The sequence below is a fragment of the Nicotiana tabacum genome, chromosome 9, assembly GCF_000715075.1.
Source record: "Nicotiana tabacum cultivar K326 chromosome 9, ASM71507v2, whole genome shotgun sequence".
Lineage (NCBI taxonomy): Eukaryota > Viridiplantae > Streptophyta > Magnoliopsida > Solanales > Solanaceae > Nicotiana > Nicotiana tabacum.
Window position 1 is genome coordinate 22,379,858 of NC_134088.1, and position 20,216 is coordinate 22,400,073.

The following is a 20,216-nucleotide window of genomic DNA, read 5'->3' on the forward strand; positions in this document are numbered from 1 at the left end:
TTAGGTCATCAGTTTTCCCAGCTTCATTTGGCCGCTTCATCTTCGGAAGTTCAATGAGATTTAACTCGAGGAGTTCTTCAAAAATGGCTGGCATATCAGAATCCATAAATGGGTACTCTTTCTCTTGCATTTCTTTTAGAGTCAACTTTCCACTTGGCTTATCTTGAAAAGAAGTGGATTTCATACTCTGCTTCTTGCTCACCTTTGTCGTGAACTTCACAGGTAATGTGTTGACATTCATAGCTTCTTTGCTTTCAGACTTGGGTACGAACTTGCCCCACTTCCTGACTTTTTGCTTATTGTTCCCTTTGTGAGGTTCATAGATGGGCAACCTTTCATTTCCAGCCGAGGCCATGCTCAATTCCATGTCATGGGCACGAGTTGCAAGTTCTTCAAATGTTCTAGGCTTGATACCTTGCAGATGTAGCGCAATCCCCAATGCATGCCTTGGATGCACATCTTTATGCCAGAAGCTTCACTAAACCTGTCTTTACAGTTGAGGCTTGCATTCCTCCAATGATTGATAAAGTCGATAACTGGTTCACCCTTCCGTTGACGAGTATTTGTGAATTCCACCATGCTCACAGTGCGTCTTGTGCTATAAAAGCGATTGAGGAACTCTTGCTCTAATTGATCCCATCTATTAATAGATCCCTCCTCGAGGTCTGTATACCAATCAAAAGCATTTCCTTTTAGCGAGCGGACAAACTGTTTGACGAGGTAATCTCCATAAGCGAGCAGACAAAGTGCGCCATATGTTGCTTTAGATTGCCTTTACCATCAAACTGTTGAAACTTTGGAGGTTGATAGCCAGCAGACATCTTCAATGTATCGATCCTTACAGTGTACGGCTTTGCGTATGTAAGGGAGGACTTGGCAGCAACTTCATATTTATTCTTAATAGTTCCTTCAATGAACTCTTTCAGTTGATCGATGGGAATCATCCCTTCAGATGAGACAGGGATAGCCTTAGTGGATGCTACTCGTCTTGGGGGAGAATCAATCTCTGGAACTTCTGGGAGCTTGCCAGGTGCATGGGTGGATTCTTCTTCCATCAAGATTCCCAGGCTGTATGTTAGCTTGTCAATTCTAGCATCTTAATTTTGCATACACTTGGTCAAGATAGCGATTGCTTCCGTCAAGTTTGCCAACAGCTCTTCCACAGATGAAGTGTTTGTCACTATGGCTTGCATGATTGTTGTAGATGATGGGGAGTAGCATGGATTGTCATACAGATTGATTCTCGAATGGCTCACGCTATGCGGTGTAAGTGGTGAGGGTCCATCACTTGAAACATCATCATCTTCCTTCACAACAGAGTACTTAGATCCGGAGAGGTCAAGCAGAGAAAGAGTTTTCTTGGTCTTTTCAGCAACATCGCTTCCTCCTTCGGGTGCGTTTGTGAAAGATCTTGCTCTTTTTAAGGATGAAGATCCGAAAATAGGGGTTGATGCGGACAACACTTGGGGTGCTTGTTATCCTAAAGAGCTTGCTTTGCTCCTCGTAACTGGTCCGAAGCTTCCAAAGGTAACATCGAGGATGCTTTCCACATCAACATAGAACCTGGAGTTAACAGCCTTGGTGGAAGTTGATCCGGGGCTGATTTTCTTTGAAACCATTTTGATGTTCTTAAACTTTGGCGATTAAAAAGTTGAGATGAGAGGTAGAGATTGTCCCACTGGGCGTGCTAGATTTTGTAGACAAATAAATTGTGTCGAGAAAATAAAATCAAGACCAAAAAATATTGCAACAATCATAGTATTTTATTTCAAATATTTGAGTGTTACAATCTCTATGAATCCTCTAATTCTACTTTTCAACAGTTAATAAAAGAGCCTTCGAGCTTAATCTTGAATTTTATTTTATTTTAATCCAAGTGCTTGAGGCCTGATCTCGATCTTGGCGTATATTTAATCCAAGGGCTTGCAGCTTATTTTTGAATCTTCGCCTTGATCTTTTAATTCTTAGAACACTTGAATGCTTGTAGCTTTTAGAGAAATCTTCGGCGTTTGATCCACGAGCTCTCTCTTGCTTCTTGTTATAACTTCTGGTGTCTTCTCGGAGTTATGAAAACCCCTATTTATAATTGTGGGAGGGAAGAGATATGATAAGAACAAACTCTTTCCGACCAATTAAATTGAAGTGTGACAAGACCGCATTTGATTGGCCAGAACATGTCACTTGCACACGTGACGCGGTTTTATTGGCCCTTTAATTTGACTTGGCATGGCCTTGTCATTTTGACGCATGGCACGATTTCATTGGTCCTTTAATTTGACTTGGGATGGCCTTGTCATTTTGACACGTGGCATGATCCTATTGGCTCTTCCGCTTGACTTGGCGTGCCACATCATTTCACGTGTGACACCAAACTGGGCCTCTAGGAAGATGATATCTTGGGCCTAAAGAAATGGGGTCATCATTTGTAACCCAACTAAATGGGCTAGCCCAATGAATTTGGACCTATTTATTTAATCCATATATATTGAATTATGTAATTAATCCAATTATATTAGCCCATAATACTTATTTGGACTAGCATATTTAAAATATAATCCAAATTATTTATTGAACTTGAATCCAATAAATTTTACATGCCTACAATTATTATTGTCATTTCAGAGATAAAAGTTTAAGGCAATAGTAGTATTTATGACAACATACAATATTTATTTTGGTTTGCCTTTCGGCGAAATAATAAAAATCATTAAGTACTTTACGTCTATATCAATAGATAAAAACATTGTAAAATTTTTATCTGCGAAACAGCCGTTTTTGAACGTAAATCTTATTTTATATCTTGGTAAGATCAATTGGAGTATCAATATATAAATGTGAAATATTACCAAAGTATAAAGTGAACGAGATAGGAAAGTAAAATTGTAGCAACTACGTACAGAGGACTACGCTATAGAGTATTATTATTATTGGTCTTACGATTCACGCTTATTCTTTGTACTTGTATTTATTGGGTGTATACTTGGCGCCTTCACCATTTATATCCATTTTCCAACAAGGAATTGGGTTAAAAAAGTCACCTATACGGAAAATAATTCGATAAAGATGATAACCAAAAAATGCAAATAAATTCAGTCATAAAGCACACACATGCATTATTTAGTTAATGAATTTGATCATATATATTCACGCATAATAATACTCTAATTACTACAACAACAACTCAGTATAATCCCACTAGTGGGGTCTGGGGAGGGTAGTTTGTACGCAAACCTTACCCTTACCCTAGGATAGAGAGGCTGTTTCCGATAGATCTTCGGCTCCCTCCCGCCAAAAACTTTTCACCTTGCTCTTGGGGTGACTCGAACTCACAACCTCCTGGTTGGAAGTGAAGGGTGAAAAAAAAGATCACAGCTAGCTAGTCAAAGATTGTCTAACCTGAGACTCAATATAAAAAAACTATGAAGTAGAATTTTACCATTGATTCTTAAATAACCCGGATAATAAAAAAATATTTAGATGAAAGTGTATACAAAAAGGATAAATTTATTGTATTGGGAGGACACATGTCAGGCAGTAGGTATGTTTTGTGTCTATCGTCCTAATTACTCTACAATTTTTTTGTTGAAGCATTTGATATGAGAATATAAAATTGATAGTCTTCGTCAATATTTTCAAATTACGCTAAAAGATAATAACCAAATCGTGCAAAAATGCATTGTTTAGTTAAGGAAAACGATCTTTGATCATATTGGCAAGAGAGGGTCCAATTCCAACTAGCCCTGAATAGAGAATAACCCAACAAAAAATACATTTGCATTCTTTCACTCTTTTCATTCATGTTTCCTTCTCTCCTCTTTCCCTTCTCTTTCTCTTTCCTTCTTCTCCATCCTCCTCCTTCTGCTCCCTTTTCTTCTGTTATCAATGGAGTTTGATTTTTAATTATAGTTTATTTTTTTAATTTAATATCTTTTGCAGTTTAGTTTCTTTTTAGATCCTATTCTAACCAGGTCAAAAAAAATATACTATCATTGCGCTTCTTTAATGACTGCCATATTATTCAAGGCCGAAATTCCAAGTCAAAAGAATATGTGTGATACCGTGTGGATAGCACGGAGGAGCTTCACGTCGTCATCGAGATGGAGTTGGAAAGGCAAGGAGGGTGGGCCATGATTGGTGATGAAATTTACTAGGCGGGGGAATTGTCAACGAGACCAATGACCTTTCTAGGTCATTGTATAAGTGTAACATCAAAAACCCTAACTAAAGATGGGCTCAAATTTCTTGCTCCAAGAAAATATCCCGATTCGACCCCTTCATGGCTGCGATTGACTGAAAGCTGTTTGTTCTCAGCGGCAATCGAAAACCAACTTTTGAGGAGAGTTCCGAAGATCCATACAGAGACATTGGGGGAAATCAATGATGCTTAGAATTTTCCGGAGGATGATTTTAATGGTTTTAAGGTTGTTGTAGCTACGGTAAAAAGAAAGTAACACTATCATCTTTTATTCATCGAATACAACTTCAATATTGTATTATAACAACGTAATGCGTGAGGAACACAAGGACATAATTTTCAGTGGAAGTAAATCATCAGAAGTGGCATTAGAGTCTCTCAATAATCTTTTTAAAGATATTTAATTTAAATCCAAGAGGTTAACAAAGGATATTGGTGAGCCGTATTCTATATGTTAGGGGTATTTCTTATCTTTTTTGTATGTAAAATTTGACATGTTTGTAAATAAACCTCTTCATATATGATCACCTTACTGTTATCATTTCTATCACTTTCCTAAGAATGAAATATACATCAAAACATTTGATTTAGTTGATTAGAAGAAAACACATTTTCTTAATTTAAAAATGTGAAAAACTTACTTATTAGTCATGTATTTTAATACACTACCTTAGATCTTGTTGTCAAAAGTTCTATTACTAATTTAAAACTTTGATTAGTGTAATTCAAAGTTTTAAAATATTAGGCAAACTTTTATTAATAACTAAGAAAATTGAAATAAAAAATTAAAAATGTGAAAAGTAGATTTATTGCACTGTCAATGTCACCACACAAGAAATAATAAATATAAGGAAATAATAAAGTTTGCAACTATTAATTGTTTTCAATTGCTATCTATCGTTAAGCAGTCCTGACTATGGTACTTCTCTTTCCCCATAAAAAATTTCTTGCAAAGATGCAGTGCTACTATGTAAAAGTTTAGAACTTGAAGATCCTTATTTAATTTATTGATACAGACTTTTTTGGGTAGAATATTACAAACTTGATCACTCATCACATCAACAATTAATGTTTTTTTTTCTTGGAAAGAGTTTTAAGTTTTATGTATTGATGATGTAAAAATTATTTAAATAATTAGGTTACTTAAAAAATAATTATAAATTATTTGATTTAATATCATTAATTTATAACCTAAATAAATGGTTAGTAACCTAGACACTTACGTAGAAGTTTAATAAAAAGAAGTTATATTCCCTAGCCTATATCTTTTTTTAAAGTAAGTGAACGTTATTTGACAATGAAAAAAGAACAGCGGAAATTCAAATTGTAACTATGGAAGTTAGATTAAACTTTGGTAAACAACATGTTGCTTTTTCAATCATATTTGAACCATTGTGTACATGATGTTGTACTGAAAGTGAGCTAATACTTAACATAGATGGGATATTCAAAGCTAAGAAGTTGCGTTGTGGTCTAGGTGGGGTAATTCGCAACAGCTTGGGAGATTGGGTTGTTGGTTTCTATAATTACACGCATGCAGCAACACCTCTTCCGGCAGAACTAATGACTCTGAAACATGGCCTTCCACTCGCATGGGATCTCCAATTGAAACCCTTGGAAATTGAAACAGACTCACGTGCTCAAATACCTTGATCATGGTTATCCAACGTATAATACCATTATTTGTGATTGCAGGTGGTTGATGCTCCGACCAGAGAAGGTGATAGTCAGGCATAACTTCAGGGAAGCAAACCAAGTGTCTCACCTTTTAGCAAAGGAAGCTTCCAAGCAGTCCAACCTAAACCAAGTCAAGAATTTTGCTCTCCAAACTCAGTTTTTGGCGGACAGAGGTAAAATTTCATTTGTCAGACTACTTTCGTATAATATATGTAATAAGCAATGTTTTAAAAGGTGTGGGTGTGGCGTTTTACATATGCCTTGAAGAGGCGTAAGGCACGACGCGTAAGCCCCATAGGTATTTAATTTTTAATATTTTATAAAATAATATAATTACAATAAATATTTATAAACAGGTAAAATTGCATAAAAATTGAAGAAAACTATAAATATGTGAAATATATATATATATATATATATATATATAGATGTACTTCATCCCCACAAAAGACTAGTCAAAAGAATCTATTATATGCTACTTATAAGCAAAAGTAACTTGAGCCGAAAAGAATAAAGTTTTCTACATGGAGGAACAGAAAGAATGACTAACCTGCAATTTGAACTTTGAACTTGCTGCTATGAAGAAAAATGGAGTTCTCTTTGTATTTGTAAAAAAGAAATTGAATATTCGTTGTTTTTGGGAGATATTAGTAGACTAACGGACAAGATAAAAAATTGAAAAAGACCATGAATTAGGGCTTTAATCAATAAAAAAGTTCTTGACTTTTAAATTTAATACATTTTAATTACTTTTTAAAACCTTTGAGTAATTACCAAGCTGAATTTTGAGAATTTGAGTATTATATAAATGACTTATTCAACAAATTTTGTTTTAATTTGAAAAAGTCTCTGGGGCTTACGCCTCATTAAAAAAAAGCGCCTCGAAAGTCCAAGCGTACGCCCCGAACTCCCGAACGTACGCCCTGAATTGCTGGGCGTACGCCTCTTGAGACTTTCGCTCCACACTATCGCCTCGAGATATTTTTGGTATACCTCGCCCCAGGGCTCACTCCGAAAACGCCTTTTAAAACACTGGTACTAAGTAACTTGGCAATCATAATGCCCTAAGTGGCATCTCTATGGCATGTAATGTGACTAGTTCTTAGTATTAATAATATGTATTCCAATTTCTCAAAAAAAGAAAAGTGAGTTAAAACTGTTTAATTGGTTGGTAAATGGAAAATGTATTCCCAAAGATATTAACGAAAGATGGATAACAATGTCTGCAAATTGAATAGTGTTCTAATAAAAAAAATTAAATATTAAAAGTGATGATAATATTTAAGTATTGGCTTAAATAAGTCAGACAGAGTTAGAGTTAAGATATTTGTAAAAGAAATGACTTCCTTCCATAAGGTAGATATATATATATATATTTTTTCGAAATTAAGAAAAAATGGTTGTTTACATAATTACGTCCACTTAACAGGAGGCAATATGAAAGACAAGGAAACATAAGGCAAGATATAGATAGTAATATCTCTAGAACCAACTTAAAGGTACTCATTCCCCCTTTAGTGGACTTACGCAACGGGAATTCGAATTAGCCAGGTTACATACTAGATGGTTAAACAAAAAAGAAAGAAAACTTAAAGGTACTTATTCCTTGCTACATAAACTCTAGACACGACGAGTTTAACTAGCCAAAGTAGTTGGTTCACAGCCATCATGGACACAAGCTAAGACATCCTTATAGTCTCTTGAGATTGTAAAAGAATCATACACTTTACCATCTCTGCTCTTCTTGTACTCAAAGAGAAGGGAAGATTGGTTAAATGCTGTAAGTTTGACAAATCCATAGTCATAATCTTTGAATACACTCCATGTGGTGTTAATAGTGGTGAATTTATTCAAATGGCTTCCTCCTCCGCCAACAACAACATGGATTGTTCCGTTCACTACGCCCGAGTAGTGTGACGTCTCCTTGTTCACACATTGATTCTGTTCATACAACAATTTGACAGCAATAAAATGAGTGATTTTTCAAACATCTAAGTGAAATAACAGTGTCATTTCAAAATTTGCTGCAAATTCTTGTTCTTTTACTTTCAAAGGGTTGAATGGGTTGTGCAATGTTTAGTAGGAAAAGGTTTATGGTTTCAACAAAAAATCCAAGAAAATATTTAACTAGAGGTGCCTATCCAAACTTGTTATTCAGATATCATTAACGTTAAAACTAGCTTATGAAGAAATAATGATGCGTTCTACACATAAAATACTAAAATCATGAAAACAAGTACAAGTACATGAACTGCAGCATCGACAGGTACAATACAACTGCATAGAAATGCAACAAGGAGAGAAGGAGAATGATCAAATTCTAGTATATATAGTATGAAGAGGGGACCAAAAGGAGTAGTGAATTGTCACTAATTGAATTATGTTAAAAATAAGAAAAATGTGTAAGATCAAGTAGAGTCGAAATCAATAAATAAAAGGGCAGCCCGGTGTACAGAGCATTTCACGTTCACGCTAGTTTCGGAGAAGGGCCGGACCCCAAGGGGGTGTGATGTAAGCAGCCTACTGATGCTGATTCCACAGCTTGAACCCCTGACCTATAGGTCACATGGAGACAACTTAATCGTTGCTCCAAGGCTCCCCTTCGGTCAAAATCAGTAAATATTGCGAAAAAGAGCAAAAATTAGGCAAGTTCTACATGTAAGACATTTTCCTGAATAAATCATAGTTCTATAATACCCACTTTATGTGTAGAAATATAATTGAATACCTGGTAAATTGGGCAAACTCTTTCATAGTTATGGACATGTCCAAAGAATGCCATATCAACCTTATATTTCTGCCAGAGTTTTTGTAAGTGCTCCCTTCCCATAGGCTCTTCAAATGAGCCTTCCTTAGCATACCAATCATTGGAAGAATAACCAAGAACACGATGAGCGGAGAAAATCAACCATGGTTGTTTGTGTCTATTCGCTGATGCAAAGCATTCCTCAATGAACTTGTATTGTTCAGATCCCTCTCTCCAGTCATGTTCAGTGTCTCCTATGCAGAAGTGGAACATGCCATAATCGGCTGCATACCTGTCAACGAGATACACACTCCATGTGAAAATCGACACGTTGATTAAATTAAACTGCAACAATAACAACAACAAACCCAGTGTGGTCCCACAGGTGGGGTCTGAGGAGAGTATTGTGTATCCAGGTCTTACCCCTACCTTGTGAAGGAAAAGCATGTAAAGAGAAGAAAAACACAAGGAAAGCAACATGACACACTAGTTAAATGAAGGCAGCCACCTTCTGAAGGACTATACTCTAAGGATCTTAACTTGTTAACAAAATAAGTCAATTCAGCGATGAATCTATAGAATACCCAAAGTGAAACTAAAGTAGTAATGTGCTGGTAAGGTCAGTCCATCTGATATCCTGTTGACCTGTTCTAGTGCTAGCTGATACAATACTGAATCTTCCATTGCAAATATTTATCATTCTCCTCTACCTTCCAATGATGGCATATCGGATTTAATATAGAAGCGAAATCTCTGATAAATAGAGAAGACAATGATGTTTCTTAATTATGCAAAGGATATGTTTCAGACTTCTTAGCAGTGTTGTCAAAGGCGACAAGCATAGGAAAGCACCAAGGTCTATCCGAGCTTTAAGCACAAAATGTAAAAAGTGAGTATTTTATTAAAGAAAGGATTATATCAAGAATATGAATATAGTGAAATTGAACATAACTACAATTAAGTGAAATCACGTCAATCAAGTACAAAAATCATTTAATTTCTAATCCACATGCAAATGATGAGGTTTGAAATTTCTAATTCAAATTTAGAGACTACTTTTCTTATACTCCTATTAATTTTTATTGTCCAATTCTTGATCACTAAAAATTCATCAAATACTTCTTCAACAATTAGTATATAAGTTTGCCAGTCCTATAATCAGTGCAAACCTTTTCAAGACAGAAACCAGGAAATGGATGCCTTGTCGCCTTGGTGACTGCACTAAAGCACCAGTTTTAAGGAAGGCGGAGCGCGCAGCCATACTTAACTTCAGGGACTTAAGGTACCTCAAGCAAAATTTGACAACACTAACATCTAGTTATCTTGAATTATGCACCCTTTAAGACTGTACTAGTATCAATTTATGTTTAAAGTTTCTTTTTTTTCCCCTACTCAATGCCCTTATAATCTTTCCACATATTATCACCACTAGCAATAAGAATGTGTGTTTTACATGAATCGCATACCAGAACTTAGCTCTGTTTTCTGCTGGAACGTAGTATAATGTTTCGGCTGGTACACCACATTCTCCACCTGAGTCCAGACCAGTGTATAATGATCCGCTGTTCTCCCAAGTTCTTTCATGATTACCACTGCAAAACAAATTTTCGTCGTAGACACTTAGAAGAACAAGAACTATATGAAATACAATATCAAATAATTAAAAGCAGACTATCCACGATCACAAAGGAATCTTGATGATGAACACACCTTGCAATCATGAAGGGTACTTTCGATGTTATTGGTTCCACCTGAGCTGTAAATTGGTCCCATTGTGAGATATAGCCATTTGCATAGGGGAGATCTCCAATAAGGAAAACTATATCAATGTTATCAAGGTCCTTAATAAGGGTGTCCGTTGTCATAAGTGAACCGGGCTGATAATTAGCATATTCATTCGAACCATCGCGCTCTTGCTGAAACGACAAAAAGAATTAAAAGAATTGTTATCAATCTAATGTACACGAAGTATTTTTAAAGGTTTAAAGTTGAATGATCATAAGCCAAGTACAAGGAGGCTTGGTAATTTAGACTTGGATGCTAATGCAAGAAGTGAAATAATTAGATGCTAGTGCAAGAATCCTCTCTAAGTAAATGCAAGTCTTTTCAGTTACAATGCTCCGGTCAGTCTTTTCTCTTTTGTTTGATAGGATCAACTTATTTTTCATAGTAAACAAACATTTGAATTTTGGATGGCATATTAATATTAATTGTATGTTTGACGCACACGTCTCATCCTCCCATAAAATCAGACATAGTACAGCTATATGATTTCATTTTCCTTCTTTTTCGTTGATCTGGAAACTGACCATGATGATTTTATGCGTGTATGCTGTTTCATATATCGGAAAACCACATTCTTCAAGATTTGGAAAAGAAGATAAAATAGATTTGCATTGTATTAGAAGAACAGGTAATAATAGTAGATTACCTTCCCCATATCTCCAAATATCACAACACGTTGCAGTGACTCTTGTCCCGGAAATGGAGGAGATTTAAATGAATATTGCTTGCTCCAAACAATCGAACCATTGTTTAACAAGTGAGCCAACTTGTATGTGTACCTGAAATTTCACAAATTAAGAGCTCAAAAAGGGATGTATATCTCAACGATGAAGTAACTTTTCGCTAGAGAAATCGGCCACTAGAAAAACTTACACCATGTTTGGCCACAAATCTTTCAGGAAACTAGTATGTATGAATCCAGGATCACGCCATCCCACACTTCTAGCAGGCGTTCCTACAAACGCGTTCATAACATTATTCAGTATGAAAATGCAAAATGAATGCATCATACTAAATCAATTTCGAATTTCACCCTCTCCTACTCTATCTTCAACTTCAGTCAGAATACATGAATAAGAGAAGGAGAGTAAAATACACATGAAAAGTGAACATCAGGCATGCCTTTTTCAACTGATCAAAACAGTTGTTAAATAAAAGTCCTCATACCACACATGCTGTTCCGATGAAATGTCAGTGTCCCTGCTGGGGAGCGTTGTTGAGCTTGGCCCTTCCAACCCCATTCGACGAATGGAACAGCCTCGTCTATGCTGTAACCACTTGTCCACGTAACGGTCATCTAAAAGGAAAAAAAAAAGGCACAAGTTAATCTCAAGATTTGATGCGACCACTGGATAGGATGCTTAACAACTTAACATGAATCTCCAATTTGCAGGCTGCAGTGAAAAAAAAGGGCAGCCCGGTGCATTAAGTTCCTGCTATACGCAGGGTCCGGGAAAGAGCCAGACCAGTGGCAAAGCAGACATTCTAACAAGGGGATTCAAAATAATGAATCAATTTAACATGTTCTCCAATTTAAGGAGTTGATACATCAATTACCTTGACACACTACTACATTCAATGTTTTTACTGAAGACCCTGTAATAACGGATAAAAATGGACATGCATATCTTAACGAAAACAGAATACGCTGAAAAAATCATAACAAGATAAAACTTACTATATCCCATGACTTCCCAAGAGCAAGACGCGGATAAAGAGGTGCTTTCGGATTGGCAAACGCAATGTGATTTGAGATGGCTATCAACTTAGGCTGTAACATACATATGAATCTATTAGTTCAAATCCAAGTCTCAAGAGAAAGTTTCTATAAGTATAGCAGAAACAGAAACTATAATGATCATTGGCGTGAGGTAAAATGTCCTACAAAGCTCAAATACTTACCCAACTTGGAGAAGCTGAAGTAATTAACTTAGACAACGACAGTTTGAGTTTCATTGCTAATTTCCAATTTATAATCATTCTCAATCAGTCCAAGTTACTTGTCAACTAACACACTTGATTTTAACCAAAACAAGGGAAAATACCTTTCTTAACTATACTTTTGAATTATTTATAAGGTTAAAGTTAATATACAAAAGTTTCAAGTAAAATCAATCACATCTCCAACACATTATACACAACTTGATCTATCATTCTTCTAGGTTGCCTAATTTCAAATCAATTTAAGTTATATATTCTGACAATATGAATAGGGTGTTTTAGCGCTCGCTACCAAGGTGAACTTCATTCTTGGGACTCGAACCGAGACCTCAAGTTAAGAGTGGAGAACCTTTATCGTCCCACCAAGGGCACTCGCTACCAAGGTGAAACTTCAGTATCGGGACTCGAACCGAGGCCTCGAGTTAAGAGTGGAGAACCTTTATCGTCCCACCAAGGGCACTCTCTACCAAGGTGAAACTTCATTCTCGGGACTCCATACAAGACCTCGAGTTAAGAGTGGAGAACCTTTATCGTCCGACCACACTCCGAAGTCGAAATACAACAACAACAACAACAAACCCAGTAGTTTCCCACAAGTGGGGTCTGGGGAGGGTACGCAGTCTTATCCCTACATCTGAAAGGGCATAGAGACTATTTCCGATAGATTCTCGGCTAGAGAAATGAGAGCATAAATACATGAGAAATTCAAATGCCAACACACACAATAACAAAGTCAATATCAGCAAAGAAAATATATACTCCCTCCGTTTCAATTTATGTGAACCTATTTCCTTTTTAGTCTGTGCCAAAAAGAATGACCACTTTCCTTATTTGGAAACAATTTACCTTTATGCAATGATTTATAGGCACACAAAATATATGTGCCTCATTTTATACCACAAGTTCAAAAGTCTTCCATCTTTTCTTAAACTCTTAAACTCTGTGCCCAGTCAAATGGGTTCATATAAATTGAAACGGAGGAGTATAATTTACAGAATATGGAAATACACTTACATTAGACAAACCGCCAGAGAAGAAGGCAAATGAGAAATCCCCACGCTGGTTAATTAACCGGAACTTAAGTGAAGTTTTCCCGGTCTTTGTGTAATTGACATTGTTGTAATTTGCAAATTTGAACTGTAAAAAAGAAGAAAAAAAGTATAAATCAAGATCATTGGAAGTCCATTAATATGGAAATATAAGTTGTTAGACATACCTTTAAGGGGGCAGTACATAAAAATGGAGCACCAAATTTTTGTTCATCAATTGTTACTGGGTCACAAATTGATTCACTGCAGTTGAACCATTTACTAATTGTTAGATTAACAAAAGATAAGCAAGAGTAAATTTTCTAACCGAGCCAATTATGGTTTATTTGGATCTCAATTTGTTTTTTTTTATTACTTTTAGTTTACTCTTTTCGTTATCGACATAAGTGGCTTAGTTTTGAGATTATAATATTTGTTTTTACCTTCAAATAATAAAGAACATGGCACTGAGGGCGGATTTAGAGGGCGGAAAGGTCTTCGCCAGAAATTATATTGTAGCAAAATTCAATTTGTTAGGTAAGGGGTAAGGTGTACGCTTCACCCTATCCAGATCTCACTTGTCAGATTTTACTGGGCTTGTTGTTGTTGAATCTCATTAACATCATCCAAAAACATAGCTCGGTGACTTTAGTGACAGTTCTACTGTTCTAGTGGTAGAACACCCGTAACACTTATTCAATAATTGCATTAAATTAAAAAATATATTTTTTATATTTATTGATATGATATAAATAACCAAATATGGCTAAACTTTTACCTAGAACACCATTACACCAGTAGTCCAGCATGACTAACCCGTAGATTAAATTTTTAAGTCACGTGAAAAGTATGAACAAAAAAGTTTGCGTGATAGATAACTCCCAAAATGTTATAACAAAACAAAAGAAATGATTAACCTAAGAAGTAAAAGAGAAAAATGGAATAAAAGTGGCATCTGCGCTCCTACTTCCATTATTACTTTCTCCACCTTAAATTATTTGTCATATTTTTCTTTTACTTACGTACCCCTTAAAAAATATTAATTAAAATTTTTTTTAGATTATTTTACCCTTATTTATGTATTAAAATATAATCTCTCTTCATTGAATACTTACTCTATTTATGTGTTATCTTTATCTTTAAGAATAATTACTATTAAGAGTAAAATAAAAAATAAATAATTAATTTTATCTTAAACTTCTAAAATAAAAAAAAATTCAGGAAATAACTTGAGATGAATGGAGTATTGTTTTTTTTTGGGTGTTTCCTCTTTTTGTTTGGCTATATAATATATTTTGTCGTAATCTGCAGCTATTTTTGGAGTAACATGCACTTTCACTTTTTATTTTATTATCTATTATTGGGGTTGTAGTGGACCAGATGAAGAAAGAGTACGACAATATGATCTTTAATTTCAACTTTTTCGATTTTTTTAAATTACAATCTAAAGTAGTACTTATAACTTTAATTCTTTGACTCAGTAACTTTTATTTGAATATGAATAAACGACGATAGATGCACGTGTAATGAAACAGAGAGTACATCCAAACAATAATGCTGCAGCAAAAAGTAAAATTCGTATTCCACCAAAATTAATTAAAAAAGGAGAGACACGTATAAGGGATTAAAGATAGAGTTATCAATTAAATGATACTCAACTTACTTATGAAACAATTATAAATAAATTTCTATAAATATTATTTAGTTATCAAATAAATAATAATTAACCTATCATCACATATACTCTATTAATTTGTTTGAAGGCCATCACATAAATTATTAAACTACATTAATAGTGTGAAACTTTTTTACATGTTAGTGTACATCATCAAAATCGAAAAAAATTAGTTCCTTGTAAGATTCAAGAAAGAATATTTTAGGGCTTGGACATAAAATTTGATGGAAGTTTTTTTCAAAAAAATTTTACTTTTTTCCGAAATCAGCATTTGTTTATAAAATTTTTAATTTTAACCTGAAAATGCATTTTAGAAATTTTTAAAAATTTAAAAAATTTCAAAAAGTTATTTATTAAAATTTTCACTCAAATCACTCACAAAACTTCAAAAACAACCCAAACTGAAATTTATGTCCAAACACAACTCTAAATTTCAAATATCATTTTCACTGGAAAATTTTTTTACCATTTTTTCGAATTTTACAATTCTTGTGTCTAAACGTCTACTTACTTTAAAGGTTATGGACCATATTTCTTTTACTTACGGGGATCAAAATAAATTATTTATACATATTCAATGAATTTTTTTAATAGAAATATTAAGTGGGCGTTTGGACATAAGAATTATAAAATTCCAACAAAAAAGTAAATTTTTTTTAACTAAAAATAATATTTGAAAATTAGAGCTGTGTTTGGACATGAATATAATTTTGGGTTGTTTTTTAAATTTTGTGAGTGATTTAAGTAAAAATTTGAAAAATAACTTTTTGAGGATTTAAAATTTTCAAAAAATTTCAAAATTTATCTTCAAGTGAAAATTAAAAATTTTATGGTCGAACACTGATTTCGGAAAAATGAATTTTTGTTTGAAAAAAAGTGAAAAAAAATCTTATGTCCTTACGGATAAGTTTGAGCAAAAACTATTTGATTGTGTGGAACCCGTAACTATAAAGCTCGCTCCGCCCATGATGGTACTTTGTATATTAAAGTTGTGTAATTTTCAGAATTTTATGAATTATCTAACAATTATAAAAGTATTGGAATACCTAAAGGGATTAGAAATTTACTTGAATTTTGCAGGAGAAAATACACCAATCCAGTCATCATTTGTGGGCTTTGCGTTCTTGAGGTTTATTGTAACCCATTCAACATCTTCACCCTATAATCATCAAAAATTTACATATTACTATTCCACTTACAAAAAGGGAAAATATTTAGGAAGAAAATGTTGGATAATAAGAATATTTTCAACATTAATACCTTGTCCAATATCTTTGTAGAAATATCTAGCGTTAAATTTAAAGAAACTTTGTGCAGTTTGATAAGTTTATCTTTCTTAAAAAGGGATAAACAAAAAAAAAATTAGTAAAGTTTCCTCTCTCCTCTGTAATCATGAATCTTGTGAAGAAGAAAGGGAACGAAGAAGGGTTGTGATTCAACAATTGTCATTTTTAATGGGAAAAAGGGAAGCTTAATTAATTTTATCAGTTAGCTTAGTAAAAAGAAAAACAAAAGTTAATAGATTCGAATTCTCCAGATCTAAGAAGCTTGAGTTTCAACTGGCTACACCTCAAATCAGTTGCCAAAACTCCCCAAACATGGAATTCAAGTTCGCAAAACAGTTTTCAACAATTAAAGATAAAGATCCAGTCGATTTTGAGTAATTTTTTTTAGATCTGACACAAAACCCAGAAGCTACCAAGTTAGCAAGGTACCCATTTTTGCTTTACCCAAATATCCTTAACAGCAAATTAACAATGTACACACTAAAAGGGTTCTTTTCACCTGCCATTTCTGATTTCTCTCTCGAGAAGAGAAGGAAACTGATTTTGCTTCACTACAAATTCTTCTCAGATTTCAACCCGTTTTATTTAACGCCCCCTCCCTCCATTTTTTTTAAACTTCAGTTTCTACTTTAAATGGATAGACAAGAGGGGTTGATGGTAAGTCACCCGAAGAGAAAGGTGGGAAGTTCTTGGAGGAAAGGATGTGGAAGGTCTATTAGAAACAACCTCCCTATTTCATGTCAGGGGTAAGATCTGCGTATACAATGCCCTCCCCAAATTCCACTAGTGGGATTTGTCGAGGGTAAACATGCGTAATTTAAAACTCAAATGCGAATTCTAACAAATATGGGTTTGATTTATTTTATAGATTTTCAATATAGTTGTTCTTTGAGTGTCGCATTATGAAAATTTTATTGGTTGAAACCTGTAAGAAAATCAACAATTTAGCAGTGGAAAAAGCTTTGGATTGGAAAAGAAAGTTGAATATGAGAGAGGGTGGAAAATCCAAGTCGTGACAACTGAATGTGGCCTTTAGGGAAAGGACAAAACAGTCCCTCACATTAACACACTGTTTGTTTTCTATAAGGGGTATTTTGGGTAAAGCAAAAATGGATACCTTGCTAACTATATATATATACACACACACACACATATATATATATATATATATATATATATATATATATATATATATATATATACACACACGTTTGAACATAAAATTATAATTTTTGAAAAAAATAGTATTCGGAGTTAAAGTTGAAAAATAGTATTTAAAATTACGTTTAAACTAACTTAAAACATAGTATTTGAAATTATGTTTGGACACGCATTTCACCAAAATGTTGCATTGTCGTGAGTGGGAAAAAAGGTTTCCAGAAAACTTTGAAAAAGTTGGCAAAATCATCTTTGTTTTATGAAAAGCTTATTTTAGAAAAATCTTCAAAAACTTGCAATGGACAAGCACGTTTTGGAAACAAAACTCGAAAAAAGAAAAAAAAAATGTATGGACATTTTTAAGAGGTGGGAAAAAAACAAGAAAATAGTGGTGCTGCAGAATGAAGATGAATATGTGAAAATCACCGTAGAGCCAAGAAGAGTAGATCCAGCAACTTTAATGGAGGCAGATTTACGTAGAGCAAGAACAGTTTTGTGGATTTGAACTCTTGACAATGGCTGTTCCCCTTGGCTGAGGTCATGTTCATGGCGTTTCAAACGAATATAGTCTTCATCAGCTAAAACAATACTATTTAAAGTCAACACAAAACTTAAAACACAAACTAATAAGTAGAATTTGTTCCTCATTTTTCTCCCTTCACTTTCTTTTGTTTGTGGGATATGGGAGTAGGTGAGGCATGAATAGGTAAGTGGAGTATTCAGACTTTATAGTACAAGAAAAAGAGGGAGAGGGAATTAAATCATATGAATAACGTGAATAATTAGAAATGAAATTAACTTATGCACAATCCACGGTGAAATCAGGATTTTCACCTAGGTGATTAAAAAAAATTAAAAAAACAAGTCTATTGTCTTTAAGCTCCCGGGATCCGAGAAAGGGTCGGACCACAAGAGTCTATCGTACGCAGTCTTACCTTGCATTTCTATAAGTGGCTGTTTCTACGGCTCGAACCCGTGAACTCCTAGTCATATGACATCAACTTTACCGATTACGCCAAGATTCCCCTTCACCTAGGTGATTTAAAATAAAAAGAAATAAACATAAAGAAAAGCGAATGAGATTCAACATTTAGTATAATAATTTTGATATTATATATATTGTAATTTTTTTTATAATGTTCCGTGAACCCCTTTGTACCTCTAGCTCCGCCCCTATGCACAGTGACAACAGAATTTGTTATAGTATGTTACCTGTCTTACTCTCTAGAATATTAATCCTAATTTTTGTGAACAATTTCTTATAATCGTTTGACTTGATGATATAACAATTATTAAACACTGTGAGAATATAAAAAATAGATGAATGAATAATTGATGGTATAACCTTTTTTCTTGATTGATGGTATAATTAACTAGAATATTATTGTAGGATGTGACAATATGGAATATATTCGGTAATATCTTAATGGCGGCTGTAGCTAGCAGCCCAACTTGTCCAACGCACATTCAAAAAAGTTCTATGTATACGTTAAACATTTCATAATATAATATAATTTTCTTTGTTCACTAAAAGGCATGTCAATAACATGGTCGTGAACTTGTCGTCCTTATATATGTCAATAACTTACTGATAACGCGAACATGACAAGATGATTGAAGAAGCTAACAGGTGTTGTACCAAAATTTCAAGATAAAAGATCTAGGAGAGTTGAAATGCTTCCTTGGAATTGAATTTGCTGGATCATAACAAGAAATCAGATGTATCAACACATGTATGCTCTATATCATTAATCTCAAAGCTGTGATTAGATTGATGAGGTTACAGATTGAATTTTTGGTATAAGAAAAACAAACAGTTAGTCATTTAGAGCTCAAGTTGAATTCGTTTAGGAACTCTCTGTTTTCTACCTAATTGTTATACTCCGTACGACACATTCGCCTCTTGCATTCTATCCTATACGGAGTTGATATTCTAATTAGAAATTGAGCTTTTTTTAGTTGTTAACTAGAAATTAAGCTCAAGTAATTTATATATAAGGAGCAAATAGTTCTCGAAAAAGCAATATTTGAGTTATATGTCTACTTGAAAGTAGTTTTAAATATACAAACTTGTGCGGAGCATAGTCTTACATATCTTGCTGCAGCTCTTTAAGGAACCAAAGGTGATTTGTAACGACCCGATCGGTCGTTTTGAGCATTTACGCTCCTTTTAACTATTTGAAATCTTGAATAACTTCCTACGAGATATTATGACTTGTGTGAATTGTTAGTTTTGATTTTAAGGTATTTCAGAGTTAGCTTGGAAGAATAAATTTCATGTTGGAAGCTTAAGTTAAAATAATTGATCAGATATTGACTTATGTGTAAATGACCTTGGATTCAAATTCCGATAATTTTAATAGCTCTGTATGATGATTTTGGACTTAGAAGCGTGTCCGAAATTGGAGGTCCGTAGTAGAATCAGGCTTGAAATGGCAAAAGTCAAATTCATCAGAAGTTTGACCGGGGAGTTGACTTTTTGATATCGGGGTCGGAATCCAATTTTAAAAATTTTCATAGCTCCGTTATGTCATTTATGACTTGTGTGCAAAATTTGAGGTCAATCAGAATTGATTTGATAGATTTCGGTATCGAATGTAAAAGTTGGAAATTCTTAAGTTCCTTAAACTTGAATTGGGTATGATTCATAGTTTTAGCGTTGTTTGATATGATTTGAGATTTCGACTAAGTCCGTATGATGTTATAGGACTTGTTGGTATAATTT

General features: G+C 34.1%; 1 protein-coding gene across 1 annotated transcript; it reads right to left on the reverse strand.

The window, feature by feature from the left end:
• Positions 1 to 7,327: 7,327 nt before the first annotated feature.
• LOC107831746 (nucleotide pyrophosphatase/phosphodiesterase) lies at positions 7,328 to 18,253 on the reverse strand. Its single transcript, XM_016659542.2, has 12 exons — positions 17,918 to 18,253; positions 16,115 to 16,206; positions 13,561 to 13,636; positions 13,359 to 13,481; positions 12,082 to 12,174; positions 11,571 to 11,700; positions 11,277 to 11,358; positions 11,050 to 11,182; positions 10,329 to 10,534; positions 10,085 to 10,210; positions 8,601 to 8,910; positions 7,328 to 7,813 (listed from the first exon to the last, which is right to left on the reverse strand). Exons 1-12 carry the CDS (start codon positions 18,137 to 18,139, stop codon positions 7,508 to 7,510), a joined length of 1,899 nt encoding a protein of 632 aa, XP_016515028.1. The 5' UTR covers positions 18,140 to 18,253; the 3' UTR covers positions 7,328 to 7,507.
• Between the last annotated feature and the right edge of the window lie 1,963 nt (positions 18,254 to 20,216).